The following is a 23,163-nucleotide window of genomic DNA, read 5'->3' on the forward strand; positions in this document are numbered from 1 at the left end:
TGTGATCCAGTGCTGCCTTTACCCGTCATGTGTGTGGGATTGGGATGGAGGGGGAAAAGCTCTGGCTTCAAGTGTTGAGTGCACCTTGAACACGCTCTTCAAGTAACATGCACTCTGCAGCGATTTGTGGCTCATACTACAGGAGAAAGGGGAGAGGAGATGGGGAGAGGGGCAGCAAGCAAGTGCAGAGGAGTAAGGATGGATGGGAGTGGGGAGGGGGAGAGGGAGAGAAGAGTGAGGGGAGAGAGAGGGAAATGGGAGAGATGCAAAGCAGAGGGCAAATGGGTAAGGGGAGAAGTTTGAAAGGGATGAGGGGAGAAGAGATAGGGGAGAGAGGAGTGAGGAGGTTGGGTAAGAGGAGAGGGGCAGGCTTGAGGGAAGAAGAGGGAAAGGGATGAGGGAGAGAGAAAAGGAGTGAGGGAAATTGTGCAAGAAGTGAGGGGGAAAATGAAAAGAAAAATGGGGTTCAACATAGAATTATAGAACAGAAAAAATATTTTAGGAAAAATAAAGAAACATCTGATTCGGAAACTATGTACAAAGAGCTGACTGGATGCAACAAGGTACAGAAATGGTCGACAAAGGTTCTGAGTTTAGTGTCTCAAACTCCGTTCAGTGTTTCCCATTGCAATTCTGCTATTTAACGGCATTATATTATCTTTTCTTTTTTCTTTTGAAAATAAATTCAGGTGTGTAAATTCAGCATTCATGAGCCAGGGAGCGAACATCACTGAATCTCCACACCTCCCTCTGTGCCAGGCTTTATTCTGTGCTTGCCAATTGGAACACTTATTCAGACACAATTTCTCAAAGCCTCTCTGTCTCTCTTTCTCTCCTCCCTTCCCTCTCGCTCCCATTTGAGCTCCGCGCACACTCACTTACACACTCGCTCAAAAACGCATACGCGCACGCACTGAAACATGTCAACACGCAGCAGAAAGGCATACAGACACAGAAATATGCACAAACTAGGAATCACACATGCACCACGGACACAAACCCAGAAAATCACGCTCGCTCAGACAAACATGTACACACAGAAACGTGTGCACACAGAAACACCCATCCACACATACATAAACATATACACACACACACTCAAAAACACAGACAAACAGAAATAAGCACATAGAAACATGCATGCACGGAAACATGCGCACATATTAACACATGCAAACATATTAATACACAGACACATATTAACACGTGCAGATAGAAACTCACAAATGCAGACGTACACACAATGTAAGACTAAGAAGCACGACAGCTGTGAAAATCAGACATACCAGAGTGAGAGGGCTAGTGTCACTCAGGAGACCTGACTCTGATCATTAACCACAAGACTTTCCTCGGCTGGAGTGAATATTTACCCGGGGGTAGGGATGTGGGTGGGGGTGGAGGGTGGGGCAGTGAAGAGTGCAGCGTCTCCTTCAGGTAAACAACTGAATAAACACTGGCACTGGACACAGTTAACCATTACACATTTCTGATTGAGTCAGTAGGTTGACAGGTTGGGGCCTACCGTACCTTGGTCATTAGCCATTTTATCAGGGTGTTCAACTGCAAGAGAAGACAATATCATTAGACCTCATGAGCTTGAGGGATGTGGACATGGGATGGGAGGGGCATGTGCTGCAGACATTACTAGCATGGGGCGAGGAGGGGCGGGCGTGTGGGAAAGGGAGCAAACAGAAGATCGCTGCATTTCTCAAGCCAACCGACATCTGACTGGAAGAGGGGAGGATAAGGGAGGGGAGGAGGACAGCCATTTTCACGTCAGCATCCCATCTCTCTCCCCCACAGACCCGGGAAGAGACACACAAAATATTCATCACTCGGCGCTTCAACTCTCTGTGGCCATTTTGTGCACAGCAATGCTCCACAAACAGCTATGACGTGAATGGCCAATTGGCCAGGACACAGGGAGAAACTCCTTTTTCTTTGCCAACGGCATCGCAGGAACTTTAGGCAGATAACACCTGGTTTAACATTTTATCTGATGCAGTGCTCCCCCAAGATTACACTGGGGCATCAGGCTATGAGATCAAAGTTCAGTAACTGGTTGAAACCTTGCACTGAAACATATAGGGGCAGAATTTGTGGTATCACTTAGCTCTTTCCCGGTCTTAATTAGCACAAGGAATGTCTTAAGAGATACAGCAACATTTTAGGGTATGGGGTAAAAGCGGTAAATGGGACTGAAAGGATTGCTCTTTTAAAGAGCACAGACTTGATGGGCTGATTGGCCTTTTTCTGTGCTGAAAATTTCTATGGTGACACGGTGATTGGGAGCCACAAAATCCCAACCCCACCAAAACAAGGGGTGATAGATAGGTCATGGGTTCAAGCTCCCACATCAGGGGACTTTGAGCTCACAAGTCTAGGCTGACGCTCCAGTGCAACAACAACCACAACAAAATTACATTTGTAAGGCACCTTTCATGTCGGGAGGATGTCCCAAGGCGCTGAGAAATGCTTTACAAATATAATTTGGATGTTGAAAGACTGCAAAGAGAAGGCACTTTCTCCCAGTGTCCCGGCCCCCGTTGAATTGATTGCTGACTTCATGGCTGGGAGTTTGCTGTGTGGCAATCGACTGCTGTGCTTTACAAGCGCTCAGGAATGACAGTTTTGTCAGCAGTTTCTCGTAAAATGGGTTGAGATATTTTGGCATTTACAGGCGCTGCTTCAAACAGAATTATTCTTATTGCAATTACAATTCTCTGTATTATTCTTATTACAGAGGAGCCTTATTATAACAAGGCAATTGGGATCCATAAGATCCCATCCCCACCAAAGCGGTGTAATAGCCAGTTTTGCTGGTCTTCCAGGTCATCAGATCTCCACCAACATCACTGCCTGTGAGCTACCTAAGAGCAAAGCAGGAAATGACATTGGAATTGATCTGATGACCCCCAAAACCGGATATTTTAAGGAAGCCAAAAATGGCCGACGTCCGGTTCATCAGGTCTCCACCGATATCACTTCCTGCGTGTAGCACTAGAAGTGGCATGGGCGATGACACAATGACCCACAAGTTGGACATTTTAGCACCGCAGCAGTATCACGTGGGGCTGATCTAAATGAGGAATGCTGCATATTCAAGCTCAATCATTCATTTTAATGACAATGCGGAAAAATAAACAGCTCCGTAAGTCAATCTCCCAAGTCAATTCTAAGGCGTTCTAATCTGCATGATCGCTCCTTGTTACCTGACTCCTGCAGTTGCACAAAATCATTTTAGAATTATTAACATTATCATTTCCATTATTCTTCCTGTAGCTAAATTTACAGCCTACTCGGCAACTGACTCTGCACTCCACGAGAAAGACGCGTTTTCACTATTGTGATTTTTAGGGAGAAAATAGAGGTGGCAGAGGTGGGGGTGGGGGTTAAGTATGTGTGTGGAGGGGGGGAGAGCTGGGAACAGGAGGTGCTGGAATAATAGGGAACTGTCTGTAGAGATTGTTATAAACCGTGTCTGCACATCATTAACATTGCTTTAAGTACAACTTATACAGTACAATACAATTTACATTTCCTATCTCGTCGGAAGGATGGCTTAAAGTGCTTAATATAGCTGGCTGGTCCCGAGCTGGGGTTGGAGGGATGGTGAAAGATGACTGAAAGCACGGTCAAAGAGGTAAGTCATACGTTGGGTATTATGAAACTGTAACACAAGTGGGAAGGGGGATGTGGAGCAGGCGACAAGTCAGATGGACTGTGGTGATGGAGTCCAATTGTCCTGTGAAGCTGTTTAAATGTGTGTTCCCGGTCAATGCCAAATGCCTTGTGACACACTGGCCGGGGTGGGGGGGGATTAAGTACGACTGCGGAGAGCAGTCAAGGCAATGAGCAAACAACAAAGACTACACGAGGGGAAGGACGGTCACTGGGCGACAGCAGCCTCTTTGAGTATAATGTTTCTTGCTGAAACCCCCAACCTTTAGGTGTTCTGAACAGGACGGGGTCTGACAGGGGTCCCAGGCCCTTGGCGTTGCGACCCTGGATTCGGAAGTAGTAGAGCGCGTCCAGGTTGAGGTCCAGGATCTGGTGGGTCAGCCTGTCCCCACTGACCGGCTCCATCACCCAGTCATCAATTGGTGCGTTCTTCTCAGTCGTGTAGAACATGGAGTAACCTGAGGGGAGGAGGACACGGACAAGGACGATCACCAGTTAGAGGATGAACTGTGAGCAACGATTAGACACTTTAGGGATTTTCAAGAAACGGGTATCTCAGAGATAGGGTGGTCTCCAACTGCCTTTTTTACCCATTTTTTAACAAAAAGAAATGATGTGCCTTTTTGAATGGTGAATCGCTTTCTGGGGGTAATAATCCCTCCAAAGAAATGTAGTCACTCAATCCGCGACCGTTTGTGGGATACTGCGGTTGCTATATTTTGCTAACAAAATATAAAGGCAACCCACTTATTAATATATTCTGTGAAGCGCTTTGAGACGTCTCAACGAGATGATAAGGCACTATATCAAATGCAAGGATTATTATTATTATTACAACCCACAGCACTCTGCTCCTTAAAGTCCCAGCATCCCAGGATTCAACCACTCTTCCTCTTAAACCCCATTCCAGTCATTCATAACCTCTTCCTGGTGCCTGGCTTGAAATTGCCCTTCACACACCCTTGAACTGTGTGGAGTCAGAAACTTGCCTAAGGTTTCGCACCGCCCGGGAATTGAATCCCGGACCTCTCGCTTGTCAGGCGAGCGCTCTAACCACTATGCTACAGGACTCCACAACCTAAGAGTTAGAAGGGTAAGGAACTCACCGATAATCTTTCCGTTGGCCTCTATTGGTGGCTGCCAGCTGATGATGACAGCTCGAGGCTTACCCTCTCTGCTGATGATCGTCAGATCCTTTGGGGCCGAGGTGGGTGCTGGTGCCGCAAGTAGGAGGCAGAAGATAGGGAGGAGAGTGAGCGTTAGGAGGAGAGACAGTGCCAATGTGGAGCATTGCAGAGGCTTCTAACACAGGCACCAACCACACACGCGCGCGTGCGCGTACATTTCAACCCCAGGTACAAACTCTGTCTCGTTGTATCACATCTCAGCCGAGGCCTGTCAACAGCTGCCTGTCAACAGTTATAGGTGCCAATAGGTGCCTGTCAATGGGCGTTTGCTGGAGTTTAAGCAGCTAAAACTACATAGCTTGATATTGACATTGTCTGCAAACTTTCCCGGTGCTTGTCCATCTAGGACCACCCTTATCCGTTAGGAATATGGCTTCCAGGTTAATGGGAGTTGAGTGGGATAACTCCCTGCCCCCAGTGGTCTGCCCTTCCAGATCCTGCCGATGTGCCAGGCTGGCCGTGCTGTCATCAGCATTACCCTGGAGTAATATAGTCTGGTTCAGGAACCGGACTACATACCGTCACAATGGGTTGACTCCATTGCGATATTCTATTGACAGTTCATCACCTTGGAACTAGTTGAACCGCAAACAGGCGCCGCTGACAAGCAATGAAAGGACTCACCGGCTTCAAACGTTTTAGAATGAGCCGTCATGCTCCACGTGCTGGACCTCCGACCTTTGGTTACCATGACGGAGAACTCATACATGGTGTTGGGTTTGAGGCCGGTGACGGTATGGCTCAGGGCTGTGGTATCTGCAGACTGGAGGGCAACCAGAGAAACAGAGAGAGAGAGAGAGAAAGAGAGAGAGACAGGAGATCAGGTCAGGACAACCACAACAACAGTTACGTAGCGCCCTTCAACCAGGGTAGCGTCTGAGAGGTCGGTGAGGAGACTTGAGGTCGAAGTTACCTTGAACTTGGTGTTGGCAGAGTAGCTGGTCCTCCATCGCACGGTGTAAAAACGCACCTCAGACACCAACCGCTGGTTCTTGGGGGCCGAGTTGTCTGCCCAGCTGACACGGACAGAGTCGTGGCTGACCGACATGGCCTGGACACCTACAGGTGGTAGCATGGGGGTGGAGGTCTCTGGGACTGAGGTTGGGAGGTCACCAAACAAATGGAACAAATCAACATCTAAAGGGTCAACAGGGTCTGGGAGGCGAGACCAAAAGTCATGCATCGAATCGAGGAATGGGGAATGGGGAACAGGGGTGTGGGTGCATAGGTGGGGGGGGAGGAGGAATGTGGGGGTTTGGGGACAGAGAAACAGCGGCAATAATTGCAAACGTGGTCAGAATGTAAACAATGACGTGAAATGGTGTGAGAAGATCACGGAGGAGGGAGGGGGAAAAAAAGTGCAGATTAATTGAGTCAGGAAAAGACCGTTTGACATCGGGATAATCCCCTCTCGGAGCGGTCTTCCCATAGGGAGTAAACAGGACCGATCTGAGTAACGAGCATTGGGATAGAGCAAAACAGGATAAGGCCTCTGGGGGCCATTAGATCAAAGTTACTCTATGTCTCACACCTCAGTCCATTTCTTTGTGATAACTATCTGATTCTCTCTTGAATTTACTGACACCATTGCCTGTTAGAGTTGTCTGTCCCACACACTCACTGCGTTCTGTAGATCTCTCCTGAGCTTGGACTCATGTTCCCTATTGTGTGGAGCTTTTCACCAAATTAACCATATAATCAGTTTATTGCTACACTTCAGTGTCTCTATCGTTTCAACAGGATCTCTCAACTCAGATTCCCTTCACCGGTGTTAACATTGCCAAGCTCTGTAGCCTCTCCTCATATCGGGGCGGATGGGATGGAGGGAGGGGGCTGGGGAAGGAGGGAGTGTGGGGAAGGAGGGAGGGAGGTAAGGAGAGAGGCAAAGGAGGAAGAGAGATCAGGAGAAAGGGAAGGAAAGTATGAGAGAGCGAGGGACGGAGGTGTCAGGTCCGCCATTAACCGGTGTAATGTGACATTGTAAATATGAGTACTGTCCATACTGTTACACAAGCAGAATGTGGATAGGCACATTGGGGGGTGTGGGGGGAGGCAGCGGACACTAATGATCGGGGGAGAGTGGGGGTGGGGAGAGAGAGAGAGAAGTAAAAACAGGGGGAAATTTAACCAAACAGAAATAAGATACATTGAAGTGGGACGATTTTGTCACGTTTCTTAACAGATTTCTTGTTAATTAAATAATGAGTTATGTCATCCTCTGTGCTACCTGGGCAGTCTCATGTGGCAAGTGAGCCGACCAGCAAGCAGGACTCCATGTGTGGACAGAGCACAGCACTCACAGAATCATAGAATTATAGAATTATACCGCACAAAAAGAGGCCAATCGACCCATCGTGCCTGTGCCGGCTCTTTGAAAAGAGCTATCCAAATCAATCCCACGCCCCGCTCTCTCCCCATAGCCCTGCAAACGTGTCCTCCCCAAATAATTATCTACCTCTTTCTTAAAAGTTGTTATCGAATCGGCTTCCACACTCTTTCAGGCAATGCATTCCAGATCCCAACAACTCGCTGTCTGTAAAAATTCTCCTCACCCCTCCTCTGTTTCCTTTAAAAAGTATCTAAAAGACCGACCCAGCCGCCAGTAGAAATAGCTTCTCCTTGTTCACCCTATCGAATCCCCTCATAATTTTGAAAACTTCTATTAAGTCTCCTCTTAACCTTCTCTGCTCCAAGGAGAATAATCCCAGTTCTCTCGCCTCTCCTCATAACTGAAGTCCCTCATTCCTGGTACCATTCTGGTAAATCTCCTTTGCACTCTCTTCAGTGCCTTGACATCCTTCCTAAAGAGTGGGACCTAGAACTGAACACAGTCTCTAGCTGAGGCCTAACCAGCGTTTTATAAAGGTTCATCATAACTTCCTGACGTTTGTATTCTGTGCCCCTATTTATAAAGCCTAGAATCCCATATGCTTTTTTAACAGCTTTATCTACATGTACTGCCACCTTCAAAGATTTACTTATATGAACCCCCAGGTCTCTCTTGTTCCTTCACCCCCTTTAAGATTCCACCATCAGCTTATATTACCTCTCCTGATTCTTCCTCCCAAAATTTGCATTTATCCACATTAAACTTCATCTGCCATATGTCTGCCCATTTTATCAGTCTGTCTATGTCTGTTAGCAGTCTGCTACTATTTTCCTCACTGTTTACTACTTTTCCCAGCCTAGTATCATCTGCAAACTTGGAAATTGTACTCCCTATACCCAAGTCCAGGTCATTTATATGTACTGTACAGCTCCAATGTGCTTGTGCCAGCTCTTTCAAAGTGCTGTTCAACTAGTCCCTGTCTTACGCTCTTACCCCATTGCTCTGCAAATGTTTTTAAGTACCTATCTAATTCCCTTTTGAAAGCTACTATCGAATCTGCTACCACCACTCTTTCAGGCAGTGCATTCCAGTCTGTAACAACTCTTTGGGTAAAAAAAAAGTCTCCTGGTCTCCCTCTGGTTCTTTGGCCAATTAGCTTAAATCTGTGGCCTCTGGTTTCCGACCCACCCACCAGAGGAAACAGTTTCTCTCTATCTGCTCCATCAAAACCCCTCATAATTTTGAACATCTCTATAAAATTTCCCCTCAACCTTCCCTAAGAGAATAATACCAGCTTCTCTAATCTCACGTCTAGGGATCTATCCCGAATGTTGGCAGTGTTACACATTAGGACTTTTATCCGAGTTTTCAGCTTTTTTTCCCTCGATCGGTCTGGATGCAGAAAGATCTGATCTCATCCCTCCAACTCGTCTGCTCTACTGTTCCTCCCCATTCCACCACAGCATTGAGCTGCTTATTAAAATTATACCCAGTGTCCTGGCCTCCACCATCTGTCCTGAACCAGTCATTAACAACCCTCTGGGTAAAGAAAGACTTCCAGGTGTCAGTCTGGAAAGTCCAGGCTGCAGATTGCGAGCTGGATTAATAATCATCCTTGCTTTTGATAGGGCACCTTATCAAGCCTTCAACACGTCTCAAAGCGTTTCACAGAATATACTGTAAAGTGAATTGACTATGTATTTTTGTGGGCGAAACACAGTAGACAATTGCACACAGCAGTCCCACAAAGAGTCGTGGATTGAGTGACTACATTTTTATTTCTAATAATAATAATCCTTGCATTAGATATAGCGCTTTTCACGTCGGGAGGACATCCCAAAGCGCTTCACAGAACACACTGTAAAGTGAATTGACTGTACATTTGTGGGCGAACGCGGCAGCCAATTGCGCACAGCAATGTCCCACAAACAGTCGTAGATTGAAAATGACCAATTTATTATTGTTTTGTTTTGGAGGGATTATTATTAGGCTCTGTGTGGAGTAAGGAAACTTGCCCAAGGTTTCACCCTCTGCCTGGAATTGAACCCAGGTCTCTCACTTGTAAAGCGAGTGCTCTAACCACTGAGCTACAGGACTCCACAAGACTCCTAGAAGGGATTATTAACTCAATCGACTAACGACTTTACTTACTGCTGGGTAAACAGAGGTGTGGAGTAAGGAAACTTGCCTGAGGTGTTGAGGGCTCTAACCAATACTCTACGGAATTCCAATGCGGTTGGGGAATGGAGATTGGGGTTGTGGTGGGGTTTAGTGTGGCGTTTGGGGAGAGTTAGGGTATAGGATGGAGTTGGGGTTGAGCATGTGATGGGGGTTGGGGTAGGTGTTGGGGATGGGGGTTGGGGTGAGAGCTATAGAGTATTGTGGGCTGTGTTATCAAGTCTAGGTGTCGTACTAATCAATATGCGTAGAAATCTGTTCCACATACATACATGTGACTTTCCTCTCGCCCACCCCTGTCCCCACCACCCCAGCAGAGCTGTACCTGACAAGGCCCTGGTGGTGGCACTCTCGTACAGCGGAACTCCCTCCCCAGCGTTGTTTAAGGCCTTCAGGGAAATGACATAGTGGGAGCTGGGTTCTGCAAGAGAAAGAAAGGTCATTGTTACCCTCTGAGTTTACCAGCAGTCAGACATTGAGGGTGATGTTCTCTGAGCATAAAACCCACACGATTTTCCAGACGGGTTATGACATACCACAATTTCTCAACCCTCCTCAAACCCCTTCCGACAATAGCTTTGTGAAGAGCCCCAAATTCTTTTATCTTTATCTTTTAAAGAGCCCCAAATTCACCGCTGATTATAGGAACTACGCTTGTTTTAAATGGCACACATACACCCGCATTCAATTTGTGGATCGAATTGATTAATAGTTGTAATCAATGTATTGTTGTTATTGTTATCATTGTTTTTATTATTATTATTATATAACAATAATAATACTTGCAGTTGATATAGCATCCTGTAGCTCAGTGGTTAGAGCAATTGCCTCGCAAGTGAGGGACCTGGGTTCAATTCCTGTCAGGGCAAAACCTTAGGCAAGTTTCCTCCACACGCCTGACAATAAAGCGCTTCACAGAATTGACTGTGTATATTGTGGGTAGAAATTATCATTGATATTATTATTGTTGTAATTATTGTTATTGTCATAGAATCATAGAATCACACAGCACAGAAGGAGGCCATTCGGCCCATCGTGCCTGTGCCGGCTCTTTGAAAAGAGCTATCCAAATCAATCCCACTCCCCCCGCGCTCTCCCCATAGCCCTGCAAACTTGTCCTCCCCAAATAATTATCTACTTCTGTCTTGAAAGTTATTATCGAATCAGCTTCCACCATCCTTTCAAGCAATGCGTTCCAGATCCCAACAACTCGCTGTGTGAGACAACAACAACAACAACAACAACAACAACAAGATTCCATTTATTGAGCGCCTTTCACGTCGGGAGGACGTCCCAAGGCGCTGAAACCGATGTACCTAGGTTTTCGATGGAGAAGTAGCGCTGTTTGCTGTCCACCCTCACAGTCTCGGCATAGGGGCTCCCCACCCCATAGCCGATGATGTACCCCCTCACGGCGATGTTGGGGTTCAGAGGTGGAGTCCAGCTCATCACAATGCTGGTGGTGAGTGGTCTAACATGTAGGGAGCTTGGCTGGTCTGGAACCTGAGATTCTGCCGGTCGGACAGAGAGGGAGAGAGAGAGAGAGAGAGAGAGGGACGTGAAAAAATAATAAATGTTAATAATAATTAATTAACAGTAGTAATTCTTGTTCACAGTTCATGTAGCGCCTTATCAATTCTTCGGGACATTCTCAAAGCGCTCCACAGAATATACTGTAAAGTGTAGTGACTGTGTGTTTTATGGGTGAAACACGGCAGCCAATTGCGAACAGTTGCGTCCCACAAACAGTCACGGATTGAGTGATTGATTAGTTTATAAATGTTAAATTGGAATTGATGTATAGAACAGCCATGATCTGACAGAATAGTAAAACAGACTCAAGGGGCTGAATGGCCTATTCCTGTTCCTATAAATGTCTCACCACTTAAACAGGTCCACGCTTTTGCTTTTATTTTTATTCTATTATAATAACAAAAAAAATCTGTTTTCACTCACTTGTGTGTATCTCAGATCTTCTACGTCTCTGAGATTCAATTCACCCTTTCCATCCCTGAACTCGTTGGGTTCTCTGTCCTACTGGTTTGGTGTCAAATTATTGTCACAGCCTGTAAACCTACACTTTTCGACTACACCTAATGACCCCTTTCGCACCCCACTCCCCTCCCCTAGTCCAACTCTGGCCTAGTAAATCGCTCCCAGACCCTATTTAAATGCAAGTCCTTGTTGTTCTGGGTTTACTTTCTCAATCCTATTCAGCCTCATCTTATCTCTGAGATACATTACAAATTTACATTTATATAGCGTCTTTCACGTCGGGAGGATGTCCCAAGGCGTTCAACAATAGTGGCTTGGCATTCAAGCTGACGATCAGAGCTGGGGGGCGGGATGAGGTGGTGGCATTGCAGTGAGTCAATTGGTTATTGTGTTCATCCACAAAATACAGTCACTCCACTTTACAGAGGCGTTGAGACGTAATAGGCGCTATATACGCAGGGTTTATTATACAAAAGTCAACCAGATCCATACACAGTCCACACTCCAGGTGAGGTCTGAAGAGCGCACTGTGCAGTTAGCGTGACTTCTGTTGCAACCAAGAAACAGGGTCTCTGGCCCATGAAGTTGGCAGTGCAGGTTTACAACCTTCCCGATCGGACTGTTTACCGACCGTTATCCCTGTGGAACCCTTCACACAACATGAAAACCTCTATCAGGCCAGAATGGTAAAACCAGAGGACACGGCCTACGATTAAAGTGGGATAAATTCAGAACGAATCTACGCAAACACTACTTCAGCGAACGAATAGTGAACCTGTGGAACAGGCTCCCCAGGGGAACAGTTGAAGCAGGAAATGTTGATTCTTTCAAATACAGATTAAATAACTTTCTTTTGGGAAATAACCTTATGGGATACAGTACATAGGTAGTTCGGGTATATGTGCATGAGACCGCCAGGAAGGTGGAAGGCGAACTAAATGGACCTTGGTCTTTTTTCGTCTAGCATTTCTTATGTTCTTATGCTACTCAGCTGCAGGGAGAAAACCTTCTCCAAATTGCCCCCTCAATCCTCGATCACATCCTTACAGAGTTTGTGTGCTAAATTGGCTGCTCCGTTCACCTACAAAATACACACTTCACCTACAAAATCTCAACATCTTATCTGATATAACAAAGTACATAAGGACTTACCGTCCAGGTCATTTTCAGGTGTTTCGACCGTGCGCCACTCAGACAGTGGGCCTGTCCCGTTCACTGTCATAGCGGCAACTTGAAAACTGTAGTGTCCGCCTTTGTCCAGACCTGTCAACCAAATTCCAGCCGTTGGTCAGAACAGGTAGAGGGTATTGAGTGGAATCTGTCTCCGTCACTATCTTACCCGCAATACAGCCCAAACCCTTATCCTGACATTCGGCCACGCCATACATTGCCCTTCATGCAGGTCAGTGTCTCGGATCCAGGGGTGGGTCAGGCACTGACTGCGGGGGGAGGGGACTGATCATAAGTGTGGTTGAAGAGGTGGGATTTAAAGATGGATAAAGAGTGGGGGGGGGGAAATGCAAGGTGGAGGGATTAAGGCAGGTATTCCAGAGGTGAGGAAGCATACAACACAACAACAACAACAAGATTCCATTTATAGAGCGTCTTTCACATCGGGAGGACGTTCCAAAGCACTGCACAGTTTGGTCAGGACCCGAGCAGGGGGGAAATGGTCAAGGGGAGGGGAGGGAAGGGAGGGAGCGAGGAGGGGGTAGAGAGTTGAGAGGGGAGCTGAAGGCACGCTCAAAGGGAAAGGTCTTGAGACCGACCTTGAAGGAGGAAAGGGAGGAAGCAAGGCGAAGGCACTGGGGGATGGAGTTCCAGAGCCTCGGGGCTGAGAGGCTGAAGGCCCGACCACCGATGGTAGGGCGGTTGGGGCGGGGGATGTGGAGCAGACCGGAGCCAGAGGAACGGAGGGTACGGGCAGGTAAGTAGGAGGATAGTAGGTCAGAGAGGTAGGAGGGAGCGAGGCCGTGAATGGACCTGTAGGTGAAGATGAGGATCTTGAATTCGATCTTCTGGGGGATGGGGAGCCAGTGGAGGCGAGCGAGGGTGGGAGTGATGTGGTCCCGAAGCCTGGTGCGGGACAGTAAACGAGCTGCAGAGTTCTGAATGACCTGCAGCTTGTGGAGGGAGGTGCCAGGAAGGTCGTGGAGTTTAGGATAGAGGAGGAAAGGTAGAGTTGGGTGTCATCCGCATATATGTGGAAGTTAACCCCATGTCTGCGGATGATGTCACCACAGGGGGAGCATATAGAGGGTGAAGAGGAGGGGACCGAGGACAGAGCCCTGAGGGACACCGCACGAGCCAGTGCGGGGGCTGGAGGAAAAGCCGTTTGTGGTGGAAATGTCCATAGACCGCCTGCTCTCCGGCACCAGGCTCCGCAAGCACATCGACACATGACATTTTCCTTTAACACGTCACTGGTTGCCAGTGCAGCAGTCAGGTTCTGGGCTCTCAACCAGTCAACCCCAACAGTCTCCTCCAAACCTCCCAGTGACGGCCATCTCGGGCACGAGGCTGGGGCAACCGGGTTAGGAAAATTTGGGTTTCCAGTGTTTGTTAAAGCATTTCCTTGTGATAATTAACCCAAGAGGCATAGTTTGTAGCATTTTCGAATGCATTTCCTGTGCTACTTATCACACAGAGTAAAGCATGTGGATTCTTGGCACCCATAGCTCTGGAAATTTCAATGCTTGACTCACCCGCTCCTGAATAGGCAGTCGTGAGCTCGGGATAATCTCATCCGAAAGACGGCATAACAATGTAGCCATCGGCGGCCGTGCCTTCAGCCACTACGCCCCGGAACTTTGGAACTCCCTCCCTTAACCCCTTCGCCTCGCGCCCTGTTTCTCCATCTTCAGGTCACGCCTGAAGACTTTCCCCTTTGACCGCGCCTACGGTCACCTTCCCCCTCTCCCTGGCTGGGCCACTGTTAAGCGCTCTGAGACACCGTCCAGCATGGAGGGTGCTATATAAATACAAGTTGTTGTTGGTGTAGTAGTCTACCAGCACTGCACTGGAGTGCCAGCAGACAGGAGGAGGTCTAAGTCCCAATATGGGGCTTGGGACGCACATCGGGACTTCCTCCCGACGTGAAGGGCACCGTACAAATGTAATTTGTTGTTGTTATTTGTGAACCCACAGTTTTCTGCCACCGAATGTATACACCCACGTGCACATCATGCACTCCACAGATAGGATGAAACTTACCTGTGAAGAGGTACCAGAGGTTATTGGGCTCCAGGGTTTCCAAGTCGCCTCTGCGGCCAATCTTTCTGTGCCGGATCTTGTAGCCGGTGATGAAGCCATTCTGCTGGTTGGGAGGTGGTGACAGCCAGCTGACCTTAATACTCTGCAAGACAAAAAGATGTTTGGCTACTACTTTTCCGTTGATCTCCACCGGAACAAGAGGAACGATCGGATCAAGGTTGTCAGTCTCTCCTTTGCCACCAGGTCAGAAGGTTATGGGTTCAAGCCGCCCACATCAGAGCTCAAGGCCCAGACTATACTTTACAACAGCAACTTGCATTTGTATAATAATAATAATAGTCCTTGCATTTGATACAGCGCCTTATCATTTCGTTGAGACGTCTCAAAGCGCTTCACAGAAAATACTGTAAAGTGAATTGACTGTGTCTTTTGCGGGCGCAACACAGCAGCCGATTGCACACAGCAGTGTCCCTCAGTCACGGATTGAGTGACCCATGACTTTTTTTGAAGGAATTATTACTCCCAGAAAGTGATCCGTCAATTGACTAGCAACCGGGTTCCTACTTACTGCTAGGTCAACAGAGGCATGTGGAGTGGAGTGAGGAAATTTGCCTCTGAGCACTCTGAGACTCTGTCTGGCGTGGAGGGCGCTATATAAATCCAAGTTGTTGTTGTTGTTGTTGCCTAAGGTTTCTCCCTGGCCGGGAATTGAAGCTGGGTCCTCTCGCTTGCGAGGTGAGCACGCTAACTACTGTGCTACAGGACGCTGTAATCACAGGGCATGAAGGGATTTATAGATAAGGCTGAGGAATCAATCCACTGGAAGACAGTGAGCCTGGCGAGGACTGAGGTACGGCATTGAGCTGTTGTAAAATCCCACACGGCATTCTAGCAAGATGTGAATGTTGTGTGTAGGTTGTGTGTGTAGAAAAACGTACACACACACAATGTACACACACTTAGATAACATGCACACACACACAATATACACACGCGTAGATAACATGCACACAACAACCACAACTTGGATTTATATATATTATAATATATATGTATATATTATATCTCCACGTGAGAATGTGGGTGGCAGAGTTTGAATGACTTGGATTTTATGGATGGTAGTGGATGGGAGACCGGCGAGGAGGGAGTTAGAGTAGTCCAGCTAAGAGGTGACAAAGGCATGGATCAGAGTTTCAGAGGCTTTTGGAGAGAGGCATTGGCGGAGATGGGCAATGCGTCTGAGGTGGTAGAAGGCGGTGCTGGTGAGGGACTGGATGTGGGGGAAGGAAGGACAATTGGGGGTCGAATCTGACACCAAGGTTGCGTACGGGTTCAGAGAGTTTTAGGGGGAGTCGGGTAGGTGGAGGAGGTGAGAACCATGGGATTTTAGATGTTGACGGGAGCCAAACAGTATGGCTTCCGTCTTGTCAACATTCAGTTGAAGGAGGTTTGCGCTCATCCAGCCCCTGAGATCTGACAGGCAGAACATCAGGGGACTGGGGGTCTCAAAGAGAGTTGGAAAAATAGAGTTGGGTGTCATCCGCATACATGTGGAAATGTACCCCATGTACCTCAAGGATGACATCCCCAAGAGGGAGCATGTAGATCAGAAAGAAGAGGGGGCCAACCCGCAGGTGACCGGGTGAGAGCGGGAGGAGAAGCCGCTTGTGCAGATGTACTGCTGGCGGTTTGTGAGGTAGGACTCGAACCAGGCGAGTGCGGTCCCACTGAGGTGGATGACAGAGGAAAGGCGGTGGAGGAGGATGGCGTGGTCGACTGTGTCGAACGCCGCAGAGATGTCCAGGAGGACAAGGAAGCAGAGGGAGCCCTGGTCACAGATAGAGAGGATGTCGTCTGTGACTTTCACAAGCGCAGTCTCTGTACTGTGGGCAGGACACAACACGCGCATACACAGAGATAAAGATATCAACCCCATATCAACCTGTCCACACCCTCACACACACACAATATACACACACGTAGATAACATGCACACACACACACATACACACACAACATATTATTGTTAGTTTATGGGATACTAATATATATATATATTTGTGAGACTGCAGTTCAAATTGGCTGCTGTGTTTTGCCCACAAAATGTCAATTCACTTTGCAATATATTCTGTAAAGCAATCTGAGTCATCTCAACAGCACGATTATTACATATATACACACAAAACATACACACACAGCATACCTACACACAGACAATACACACGAGGCACAATCACAAGATACACACACAGACACACACACACACCAATGCACACAATATACACACAAACACAACAGACATACACACACGCATACACATAGCTAAAGATATCAACGCCATATCAACCTGTCCACGCCCTCAGCTCATCAGGCTGTAGCCTGCTCCATGTCCCCTGACCAGCTCACCCCGCCATTGGCGGACTTCGGCTCCACTCTTTGGAACGCCATTCCATAATCTCTGCCTCGCCCCCTCCCTCGCCTCCTTCAATGCCCAACTCAAGACCCTCCTCTCCGCCTGTACCTTTGGCCATCATCCTACCCCCATCCTCCTGGCCTCCACCCTTCTAGATCCTAACCCCCTGCTCAGGTCTAAATCCCTGACTGTCCATTGCCTTGGGATGTCCTCCAGGCACAGTCAATTCACTGTGTAAATGTAATTTTGGATTGCAGTGTAAAGATACGGGCCAAAAGGAAATTCCACTTTCTGTCAATGTGGGAAATTCTGACTGTGATTTGCTAAAGAGGCAGTTGTGGAGGCCTGCGGTAAGTCCTGGGTTCCCAGCAACTAATTGCAGCGACTAACAGCTGTAATTATAGCCAGCGAAGCAGAGCTTCGATACATCACAGACAATTACGCAGATCTCAGGTAGAGCAGGCTGAGAGGCCAGACTCTCTTTGTCCTTTCCCCTTTGAGTACATGCCTCTGTCGGGCCCAAATAATGACGGTCCTTTGATAATCAAGGCTCCCGGGCTTTCTGCTCCATCGTGGGAGGGTCTATTAGCATTTCCATCGCGGAGATGAGAACTCCACAAAAGCGAGTGCTTACACCTCAGTGTCTCCTCATTAACATGACAATAGGGCGAGATCGAGCACAGCCAAAAGTGAGCATTCACCTCACATGGATGATTTGACCCTAATTTCTCTCTCTCCCTCTCTCTCCCGCGTGCCTCCCCCTCCCTCCACACTTATTGAGTAACTCCTTTCAGCTGAGCACATCACCGAGGTAACCTCCCCCCCCCCACACACACAAAATGTTTTACTTACAATAATAATCCTTGCATTTGATATAGCGCCTTATCATCAAGACCCTTACCCTCAATGTCCTTTCTCCCCCATATCCGTGCCATGACCCGCTCTGCCTTCCCTCACCTCCGCAACATTGCCCGACTCCGCCATTGCCTCAGCCCTCAGGCTGCCGAAACCCTCATACACCCATTTGTCACCTAAAGGCTCGATTACAAAAGCTCCCTCCTTGTCAGTCTCCCCAACTCTTCCCTCCACAAGCTGCAGATCATCCAGAACTCTGCAGCTCGTGTCCTCTCCCGCACCAGGCTCAGTGACCCCATCATCCTCGCCCGGCTCCACTGCCTCCCCATCCCTCAGAGATTATAATCCAACATCCTCGTCCTCGCGTTCAAGACCCGCTCCTTCCTCTCTGTCCTGCTGACCCCCCCAGCAACCTGTCCACTCCCTCCGCTCAGCAGGCTCCGGGCTGCTCCATGTCTCCCGCCCGATCTTCCCTACCACCAGCGGCCGGGCTTTCAGCCTCTCTGCCCCCACCCTTTGGAATTCCATCCCACAATCCCTTCACCTTGCTCCCTTTCTTGCCTCCTTCGAGGCACGACTCAAGACCCTCCTTTTTGACCTTGCCTTCAGCCACCCTCTACCTCTCTGCCCTCCCTCATCCCAACCCTGCCCCCATCCTCAGGTCCTGATCCCTGCCTGTTCAGCGCCTTGGGATGTCCTCTCGACCGAAAGGCGCTTTACAAATATAATGTTGTGGTTGTTGTTGTTGTTGTTGTTCACAAATGTAATTTTGGTGATTTTGTTCTTGTTGTTATCATGTCTTTGAAATGCCTCAAAGCGCTTCACAGAATATATTGTAAAGTTTAGTGACTGTGTATTTTGTGGGTGAAACGTGGCAGTCAATTACACACAGCAGCGTCCCACAAACAGCCGTGGATTGAATGACCAAATTATTATTAGTAGTTTTTGGAAGGAATATTACACTCGGAAAGCAATCCACTAATCGACTAATAATCGGGTTCCTACTTACTGCTAATTAAACAGGTATGTGGAGTAAAGAAATTTGCCTAAAGGTTTCGCCTCATCTGGAATTGAACCCAGATCCTCTCGCTTACGAGGCGAATGCTCTGACAGTTACGCTGCGGGATTTGCCTAGTTTTAGTCTTGAGGCCATTTTGCTCAATGTTTAAGAACGTGCGGAAAAATTCTTACATAATAATATATAATAATAATCTTTACATTTGGTGTAGCACCTTTCACGTCAGGAGGAGGTCCCAAAGCGCTTCACATGATATACTGTGTAGTGACTGTGTGTTTTGTCGGCCAACATGGTGGGGCTGTCATGTTGCTCACAGCAGCGTCCCCACAAACAAGCCATGAAAGTGAATGACTGATTTATTTGGGAGATTGTTGGCCAGGACACCAGGAGAGAGAAACTCCCTTCTCTTTTCGAACAATGCTTAACTTCCACCTGAACTGGGGCCTCGGTTTAAGGTCTCGTAAGCTTAGACTATATAATGTGGAACTTCAACCCATGAACTTCTGACTGAGAAACGAGAGTGCTACCGAACTGAGCCAGGCTTGAATCTGGTCTTAATTTTGACGTCCGCTTTTCCAATTTCCTAAATGAAAACCAGCTTCTGAATTACGACTACATTTAAGAATGTTTCCACAGGTCTAAGTAATAGCAAATTCAAGGCTTAGTCACAGACCGCATACTCCTACCAAAGTAAATTACTTCCCATTCCCTAGATTAAACCTCACCTGCCACCTGTCCGCCCATTCTATGTATCCCTTCCTATTCACTATTTACCAAACTCCCAAGTTTGGTGTTATCTGAAAAGTTTAGACACTATATCTCCTATATCTGATTCCAAGGCATTTCTGAACATAGTGACCAGTAGCAGCCTCAGGAAGATATGGACGCAGGATGATATGAACAAAGGAAGATAAGGGCAAGGGAGACCAGGAGATAGGAGCACTGGGAGACGGGGACAGTGGGCGGCAGGGAAAGAGATGAACACAAAGAGATATGGACACAGGAAGATGTGGATAGAGATAGACACAGAGGGAGATATGAACACCGAGACAACGACAGACAAAGGGAGTTGGAGAAGAGCAGGTATGGATATAGAGAAATGTGGACAGAGATAGGCAAAGGGATAACCTTTGGTGCAACCTTTGTGCTGAAGCCAGGGGTGGGGGTGAATCACGTGAAGTAGTTTTAGATAAGAAACGTCACGTTTGCTCAGCCCTGCGGCCACCATCATTACTCCGCACCTTCCTCCTCCCACCCACCCCGTTCGCCCCGCCAACCCAAATGTTTGTGCCACGCGCCCATCACCCGGGGAGAGAGAGAGAGAGAGAGAGGGTGGGGACGGGGCAGAAAGGCATCTCCTCTGCACTCTATTGGCTGGTATTGTCCTCCCTGTTGCTGAGGAATTGAAGAATTGACATGAAAAGGCGAGCGAGATTACTGACTGCTCACTCACTGAAACCCAAATAAAAGCCTTATCTTTACACAGGCTCCTGTGGCATAAAGCGGCAAATTCCCTTGTGGCTGTCTTTCTTTTTTCGGCCCCAGGTTTGATTGACTGGGGTAATGAAAGGCCCGCGCGGTCGCCCTGGCAACCGCTCTCAAACCCAAATTGCCGTCAACGCGCCAAGTTAATAACAAAAAAAATTGGCAGAAGATTACGGGAGAGAGAGAGAGTGAGAGAGAGAGAGAGCGATCGCTAATCTCTCGCAGGATGATGCACAGTCTGTTTGTGTGAGTCCTCACACCACCAGCCCCCCCGAGCACTATTGATAAAACAACTGAATCAAAGATTACCTGCCCCCCCACCCCCCACACTTCCCATCGCTATCCCCTCCCCCTCTCACCACCCCATCTCCTGATTCAACACACACTTTGGGGTCTCCCAAAGCCTTGGCTCTTGCCACCCTGCGCCCAATACTCTCCGGAATTAGGTAAGCAGGATCCGGCCCTCCAGAGAGAGAGATTGAGAGCTCATTCCATTCCAACGATCTATCTCTGGGATTTCCACGTGTAGGTGGGATGCAGGGAATTCTCAGCTTGGTTTGGATGCTCTTAAGCAACGGTGATGGGTTTCCGCAAGTGTCAGGCTGACAAAAAAAAAACCTACGCTGGGACTTTGAGCTCATGTAGTCTGGTTTGACCGTCCAGTGTAGTTGGTGGGGAAAGTGTTGCATTGACAGAGGTTCAAGTGAGAGGTTAAATCGAGCTGAACCCTTCTGTGACCTGTTCAGGTGGACGTTAAAGATCCTACGACTACCCGAAAAGGGAATGGAGTTTCTCTCACTCGGTGTCCTGGCCAACAATCACCCAGACAAAATTAATCAATAATTGCTGTTTGTGGGACGCTGCTGTGTGCAAATTGGCTGCTGCGTCCATCTACAGAAAAGCATCTCATCTGAAGGATGGCACCTCCAACCAAGCGGCGCTCCCCCAGCCCTGTAGTGCAGTATCAGCTTAGACCGGTGAAGGGCACCGTATAAATGCAGGTTGTTGTTGCTGTTGTTGTTGACCACTGACCGCAGCGGTGTGTGAGGAAGAGACACAGCGCTGGGTGTACCCGCGACGCGACACTCTGGTGAAGTGACAGGATCTTTTAGACAGCGGAGAGCCCGGTTGTGATTTGTCCTGTTAAACTTTGAGAAGCCCAGTTGCCTGGGTGACGTGCAGCCTGCGATGTGATGTGACGGGAGGACAAACTGCCGGGTGCTAAGTGAGTGGTGAGACGGCACACAGGAGACATTCACTGCGATCGCAGACATTTCTGGCTAACAAGCCGACACCTCGTACTGCGATGTGGAGCCCTGTAGCATAATGGTTGGAGCACTCGTCTCGCAAAGCGAAAGGACCCGGGTTCGATTCCCGGGGGGTGGGGGGGGCGAAACCTTTGGCAAGTTTTCTTACTCCACACGCCTCTGTTTACCTAGCAGTAAGTCGAAACGCAGTTGGCACTTGTCTGCGGCTAATAATCCCTTCAAATGTTTTTAAGAACAATAATTTGGTCACTCAATCCACGAAAGTTTGTGGGACACTGCTGTGCACAATTGGCTGCTGCGTTTCACCCACAAAATTCAGTCACTTCACCTTGAGACACCTCGAAGACACGATAAGGTGCTACATCAAATGCAAGGATTTCTCTCCCCCGGTGTCGTGGCCAACAATTCGCATATAAACCAATCGCTTGATGGCACTGCTACGCGCAAATCGAATGGTGCATTTGGTTTCCAATACACAGTCACTACACTTGAGACCAATGAAGCACTTTGACACATTTTGACATTGCAGGCGCTGTATCGAATGCAGTAATAATAATAACTATTATGATGATAATCTCAACCTGGGGTTCAAGATGCGTTTGCGGCCACATTTGCACGCAAGGAAGAGATGACAACCTTGATGAAATGAACCACGTGAAGGCCAATCTCCGAGGGGAAACTGATTGGGCTGATGTGCCCGTGAGCAATATCGGAGATCTCTCGGGGCTCAATGACTGTCACATCAGTTCAGTGTAACGTCAGCGCGAGCCAACTGCTAAAGCTCTGTCACCACCTGCCCCAGATGTCTGTGGATGTGTGAATAAGCCACTTTGAATACTCAAACACACACCCACCTGAAAACCTGTCCACATCACTGCTGGTTTTATCAACAGCCTCTACTTTAGTTTGTCTTGTGATATCTCTCCCGGGACGGGGCAGGGTGGAGTGGAAATGTCGTGAGAAAAGTTTTACAATGTCGTCTTGAAAGGGAGGGGAGAGAGGGGTTCAAGGATTGGCAGCTTCTTTCAGAGCGTCTCAAAATGGCTATCCTGGTCATTTCCTCTCCCTTCCTCTCTCCCTAGTTCCCTCTTTTTCTCCCTCATTCCCTGTCTTCCTCCCTCCTTCCCTTCTTTATTCCCTCTCTTCCTCCCTCGTTCCCTTCTTTATTACTTCCCCCCTATACCTCCCTACAACCGCCTCCCTCCCTCCCGCCCTCCCTCCCACTCACTCCTTAATAACTCCTCCGCTCCTCTCTTCTCCCCTCCCTCTATTCCTCTCCCTCCCTCCCTCCTACCACCTCTCCCCCTGTCCCCATGGAGATATCAAAGCATGCTAATGCACTGCTCAGTTAATTACCCATTCACTGACATACAGTGAACAGCACCTGTAACTGACCAAAGATAATTAATTCCGCACACCGTAAAATAGTGTGGCCGACATAAATATTCATCATATACTCCTGTGTGCCTGAACCAGTCGTTTAACCAAATATAAATGCACTCTAATCGTCAGTTGTATACTTTATATGACAACGATCCTCA

The 23,163-nt window shown here is 48.0% G+C and overlaps 1 protein-coding gene across 1 annotated transcript in view; it reads right to left on the bottom strand.

Annotated features, from left to right (window-relative positions):
- Positions 1-23,163, bottom strand: part of dcc (DCC netrin 1 receptor) — a gene marked incomplete at its 5' end in the record, with an annotated part of 189,514 nt that overhangs the window by 24,196 nt on the left and 142,155 nt on the right. The window contains 9 exons of the mRNA XM_007904042.2: positions 1,528-1,560; positions 3,945-4,139; positions 4,788-4,895; positions 5,493-5,631; positions 5,782-6,023; positions 9,701-9,796; positions 10,692-10,886; positions 12,523-12,633; positions 14,584-14,725. Of these exons, the coding sequence (XP_007902233.1) occupies positions 1,528-1,560; positions 3,945-4,139; positions 4,788-4,895; positions 5,493-5,631; positions 5,782-6,023; positions 9,701-9,796; positions 10,692-10,886; positions 12,523-12,633; positions 14,584-14,725 (1,261 nt within the window). The remainder of the gene's footprint in view (positions 1-1,527; positions 1,561-3,944; positions 4,140-4,787; positions 4,896-5,492; positions 5,632-5,781; positions 6,024-9,700; positions 9,797-10,691; positions 10,887-12,522; positions 12,634-14,583; positions 14,726-23,163) is intronic.

Source organism: Callorhinchus milii, unplaced genomic scaffold (assembly GCF_018977255.1).
Source record: "Callorhinchus milii isolate IMCB2004 unplaced genomic scaffold, IMCB_Cmil_1.0 Scaffold1, whole genome shotgun sequence".
NCBI lineage: Eukaryota > Metazoa > Chordata > Chondrichthyes > Chimaeriformes > Callorhinchidae > Callorhinchus > Callorhinchus milii.